Source organism: Tachyglossus aculeatus, chromosome X1 (genome assembly GCF_015852505.1).
Source record: "Tachyglossus aculeatus isolate mTacAcu1 chromosome X1, mTacAcu1.pri, whole genome shotgun sequence".
Lineage (NCBI taxonomy): Eukaryota > Metazoa > Chordata > Mammalia > Monotremata > Tachyglossidae > Tachyglossus > Tachyglossus aculeatus.
In genome coordinates this window covers 7,586,626-7,592,500 of record NC_052101.1, presented here as the reverse complement: position 1 = coordinate 7,592,500, position 5,875 = coordinate 7,586,626, and the positions used below count along the sequence as shown (strand labels likewise).

The following is a 5,875-nucleotide window of genomic DNA, read 5'->3' as shown; positions in this document are numbered from 1 at the left end:
AAGAGCACGGGTTTAGGAACCAGAGGTCATGGGTTCTAATCCCAGCTCCACCACTTGTCAGCTCTGTGACTTTGAGCAAGTCACTTAACTTCTCTGGGCCTCAGTTAACTCACCTGTAAAATGGGGATTAAAACTGTGAGCCCCATGTGGGACAACCTGATCACCTTGTATCCCCCCCCCCCCACGCTTAGAACAGTGCTTTGCACATAATAAGCGCTTAACAAATGTCATCATTATTATTATTCTTATTATTAAGCGCTGGAGTAAATACAATCTAATCAAACTGGACCCAGCTCATGTCCCGCAAGGCGTTCCCGGTCTTATTTTACAGATGAGGTAACAGACGCACAGATAAGTGAAGTGACTTGTCCAAGATCACAAACACTCCTCACCATTGGCATTAAAGCCCTCTATCACCTTGCCCCCTCCTACCTCACCTCACTACTCTTCTACGGCAACCCAGTCCATACACTTCACTCCTCTAACACTAACCTCCTCGCCGTACCGCAATCTCGTCTATCTCAACGCTGACTTCTTGCCCACAACCTGCCTCTGGCCTGAAGTGCCCTCCCTCCTCAAATCCGACAGACAATAACGCTCTCACCCTTCAAAGCCTTACTTAAGGCACATCTACCCCAAGAGGTCTTCCCTAAGTCCTCTTTTGATGATGATGATGGTATTTGTTAAGCACTTACTATGTGCCAAGCACTGTTCTAAGCGCTGGGGTAGATACAAGGTGATCAGGTTGTCCCACTTGACACCTGTCCACATGTTTTGTTTTGTCGTCTGTCTCCCCCTTCTAGACTGTGAGCCCGTTTTTGGGTAGGGACCATCTCTATATGTTGCCAACTTGCACTTCCCAAGAGCTTAGTACAGTACTCTGCACACAGTAAGCACTCAATAAATACGATTGAATGAATGACTGAATGAGGCACAGAGAATTTAAGTGACTTGCCCAAAGTCACACAGCTGATAAATGGCGGAGTCTGAATTAGAACCCATGACCTCTGACTCCCAAGCCCATTCTCTTTCCACTGAGCCACGCTGCTTCTCTTTTCCCTCTCCCTTCTGTGCCACCCTGACTTGCTCCCTTCAATCCCATAACACTTATGCCCATATCTGTAATTTTATTTTTTTTATATTAATGCCCATCTCCCCCTCTAGACTGTAAACTCCTTGCGGGCAGGGAATTTGCCTGTTTATTGTTATACTGTACTCTCCCAAGCTCTTAATGCACTGCTACGCACACAGTAAGCCCTCTATAAATATGACTGAATGAACGAAAGAACCCAAGTCTTTCTGATGACCAGACCCGTGCTCTATCCACTAGGCCACGCTGCTTCTCTTTTGAATCTCCAAAGACCAGTGCTGTCTTTCCAAAGACCACATTTCATAAGAGATTCAGTAGCCACGAAACTCATGCCCCGAAAACTGGCTTCCAAATCATTTCTGCATTCAGAGGTGCCCAAGCCAGTTACCGGGAAGGGTACAAAACTTTAGTTCTCTCAGCTTCCTTGTCCTCGGACAATGAATTTATCACATTTCCCTCCCCACTTGAGATGAGTGAGTGCCAAAAACCAGGAGCGTAACATCTCACAAGGAAGTGCCCCTTCAATGACGCAACCTTTATTTTCTTAAGGTTTCTGCGGTAGGGGTTTGCAGAACACACACCATAGGGGAAAAGGGTGCTGACCCGGCTCCTCCCACAACAAAGGACTCTTCCGGAAAGGGTCAGTTTTGCTTCATTCCTGTCCCTCAAACTCCTGAATTTGAAAAAATCTCTCCAGCTTCTTTGGCTCCCAGTTACTTTATCCCAGAAACCGACAAAGAGGAGTTAATTACCACACTTGCAGTCTCCCTGCTCACCTCAGAGTCCTAAGTCCAGCCTGGCCGAATTTACCAGAGTAAATGGCAGCTGTTTTTGCTACTTGAAGGATATCATCATCATCATAATGATGGTATCTCTTAAGTTCATGCTTTGCGTCAAACATTGTTCTAAGCACTGGGGTAGATACAAGCTAATCGGGTTGGACGCAGTCCCTGTCCCACGTGGGGCTCACAGTCTTAATCCCCATTTTACAGATGAGGGAACTGAGGCCCAGAGAAGCAAAGTGAACTTCCTGAGGTTCCACAGTGAAGCTCACGTTTCACAAATAGTATCCCCAACCCTCCTGCCCTACCTCCTTCCCCTCCCCACAGCACTTGTATATATTTGTACAGATTTATTACTCTGTTTATTTTACTTGTACATATTTACTATTCTATTTATTTTGTTAATGATGTACATAGAGCTATAATTGTATTTGTTCTGATTATTTTGACACCTGTCTACATGTTTTGTTGTATTGTCTGTCTCCCCCTTCTTGACTGTGAGCCCGGTGTTGGGTAGGGACCATTTCTATATGTTACCGACTTATACTTCCCAAGTGCTTAGTACAGTGCTCTGCACACAGTAAGCACTCAATAAATATGATTGAATGAATGAATGCCAAGGGCTGGATATTCACCACATACGCTGACAGTCGTCTGCTGTGTGACCTTGGGTAAGTCACTTCACTTCTCTGGGCCTCGGTTACCTCATCTGGAAAATGAGGATTGAGACCAAGGACCGAGGTAGGCCAGGGACCAGGTCCAGCTCGATTTGCTTGTAATAATAATGGCATTTGTTAAGCACTTACTATGTGTCAAGCACTGTTCTAAGCGCTGGGGAGGTTACAAGGTGATCAGATTGTCCCACGTGGGGCTCACAGCCTTCATCCCCATTTTACAGATGAGGTAATTGAGGCCCAGAGAAGTGAAGTGCCTTGCCCAAAGTCACACATCTGACAATTGGCGGAGATGGGATTTGAACCCATGACTTATGACTCCCAAGCCCGTGCTCTTTCCACTGAGCCACGCTGCTTCCACCCCAGAGCTTAGTACAGTGTCTGACCCATAGTAAGCGCTTAACGAATACCACCATTATGGTTATTATTATTACGGCTTGCAAATGCAGATCCATGCTCTAAAATCCACACTTCCCCACACGTCCGCACGCCCACTCACACACGCTCAGACTAGCGCCGTGGATTCTCGTCGCGGCTCGGAGGCGCACCTCGTCTTTCCTCCCGGAGAGCGGGGTTGGCATTCACGCCAGCTCTTGCAACGGCCGGGGAGGATTCGCCTTGGCCCTCTTGCAAGTGTACAGCCACTTGATGATCCGAGCGTTGCGCTCGACGACGGACGGGCCCGCGGAGACCTGCTCGGCCAGCTCTTCCTCCAACAACCCGTCATCCGCGCTGTCGCGGGAGAAGCCGCCGTCGGAGGCGACCACGCTCACGCTGCGGATCTTGAAGGAGACGTGGTCGGACACGGCCGAGAAGTTCTCCCTCCCGAGATCCTCCACCACGTCCGGCTCCAGGCCGCAGTACTTGAAGAAGGTGTCGGACTCCGAGAAGGCCTTGGAGAAGCGGGAGCTGATGTCAGAATGGGAGCGGTGCAGACCTCTCCTCGTCCCGTCCCCGAGGTCGGCCGGCCCCTGGGCTGGGGGAGAGGGACCCTCCCGCTGGCCAGGTTGGGGAGAAGGCCGGGAGGGCCTGGGGGTGCGGGGAGGGCCAGTGATGGGGTCGTTCGGGCCCGCAGCCGTGGGTCCGGCGGAGCCCGTCTCCTCGCTCTCCGACCTGGTCTCCTCTCTGACCTTGGGCATCTCCGGAGATGGTGGCGGCCTCTCCTTCACTGACCCCTGAAGCAGCCTCTTCACCAAGCCCCCTCTCGGACCGTCCGCCCCTTGACCTTTGACAAACTCACATTTCTGACGATAGATCACCAGGGAGTCCGGCCTCATCGGCCTCCTGGTCAAGGCCCGTCGGGCGATGGGGAACCCTTTCGCCGAAGGGGTCGGGCGGATCTGCCCCGGGGGGCCGAGACATCCACTCTCCGGGTCCGGCTTCCCACGCGGGTCCCCGTGGCTCTTCCTGCTTTCCCAGGAGCAGCTCTCGGAGCTGCTCTCCGAAGAGGAGACGAGCAGGGTGGCTTCCTGCTTGGCGTCGATAACCCGCTGGCTCTTGACGTACTTGGCCTTATCGGCCGCCAGCCTCTCGACGGCACTGATCCTGGCCGGCCCGCTCCCTTCCATCTTCCTGCGCAGGTAGTCGGGCCCCTTGTTCAGGAGCCGAGCTGTCACCGAGGAGTGGAAGTCCGAGACGGCCTGCATTCTCACAGCCCGGGCGATTTCAGTTGGCATATCAGTTTCAGGGCTCCGGGGGCAGGGAGGAGAGGCAAGCCCAGGGAGAGGGCTGCTGTCGCTTCCCTATCTTCCAGCGTGAATTTCCGGCCGGATCCCAGAGTCCTGGTGGAGGGGGAAACCTGCTTGTCGACGGACTCTTCGGCCGAGAAGACGGTGTCTGCTACAAGCCCCAACTGCACACCTCCACACAGCTGCTTTGAGGCCCATTCACCTCAGAGAGCTAAACCAAGCCCTCAGACCCCGAGAGCAGCCAATGGGGGCAAAGCGGACTTCCTCCCTGGGAGAGGAGGAGGAGGGGCTCAGACCAGTAACACTGGTGACTCCAGCTAGGACAAGCCCTCATTAAAGTATTTGTTTAGCATATGCTATCTTTAGTCTCCTCCTCCTTCTTCCCTCCTTCTCCTCCACAAACCTAGTCTCCCCGACACTTGTGTGTTCAGCACAGATGTCGGAATTTCAGGAAACGGGGAGGGAAAAGCTACAGAAAGCAGTCCACTCTCAGAATGACACCTGAGAGGCTGCGCGAAGGTTGGGTCTCTCCCTGGCAGGGTTTAAAACGCCATCTCGCACACACCCGCTTCACCAAACGACACAGGAGCCGGGTTCGCCTTAGCGTGACGGAACATGAAGGAAGGGCAACCGACTCCGTGTTGATTTCCCAAGTTAAACGTGACGGAGCAGAGACCTGCGCGGGCTGAAACGCAGGGAGTGGGCCTGGTCAAAATCTCCTCTGTTTGTTTTTAGAAAAATTGGCATCCGTGTCGGCAGAAACATTCTAGGCGTGATTGGGTCTCAAAGAGTTCAGATGGTAGTGACGGTAGGGTGAGTTCTGACATTTCGTCAGTTTAGAGAAGCAGCCTAGCTTAGTGGAAAGAGGACAGGCTTTGGAGTCAGGGGTTGTGGGTTCTAATCCCAGCTCTGCTGCTTGTCAGCTTTGTGACTTTGGGCAAGTCACTTCACTTCTCTGTGCCTCAGTTCCCTCATCTGTAAAATGGGGATTACGACTGTGAGCCTCAAGAGGGGCAACTTGATTACCTTGTATCTACCCCAGTGCTTGGAACAGTGCTTGGCACGTAGTAAGTGCTTAACAAATACCATCATTATCATTATTTTCCTGGGATACTTTATAATGAAGCAAAGCAAGGTAGCAGACTGGACAGTTCTCCAACAGCTGTATTTAGTGAACGCTTAATATAGTGCAGAGTACTATACTGAGCGCTTGGGAGAACACGATATAACAGAGTTGGTCAACACGTTCCCTGCCCCCAGTGAGTTTACATTCTATAGGGAAAGACAGTCAAGAAATAAATTACCCAATTTCACAATGATCTCGCAAGATAGGTATGCTACGACTGGGCTGAGACTTTTATCTCTGCGAATCGCATTCTTGGGAATAGGCTCGAGAAAACTAATTTCAGGGGAGATAAAAGGGGCCCTCCAAAACCGTCAACTGAGTCATCGCTCATGTGCAACAGCCTTGGGGAGCGGACACCCATCTAAATGCCAATTTTGAGGCATCGGTGCCAATGGAGAGGAATGAACTCTCTCATACCAGCCCTTTCGGGAGGCCTAGGAAATTGACCTGGAAAACCTCAGGAGGAGAGGAGAAGTGAACAAGATGTGCTGCTCTCTCCCTTGAAGTTTATGCTC

At 51.4% G+C, this 5,875-nt stretch overlaps 1 protein-coding gene across 1 annotated transcript in view; it reads right to left on the bottom strand.

The window, feature by feature from the left end:
* The window catches only part of FAM110C (family with sequence similarity 110 member C), a 15,175-nt gene extending 10,850 nt beyond the window's left edge, over nt 1–4,325 (bottom strand). The window contains exon 1 of the mRNA XM_038740217.1: nt 3,095–4,325. Coding sequence (XP_038596145.1) covers nt 3,128–4,222 — 1,095 coding nt within the window. The 5' untranslated portion in view covers nt 4,223–4,325 and the 3' untranslated portion in view covers nt 3,095–3,127. The remainder of the gene's footprint in view (nt 1–3,094) is intronic.
* Nucleotides 4,326–5,875: the final 1,550 nt, after the last annotated feature.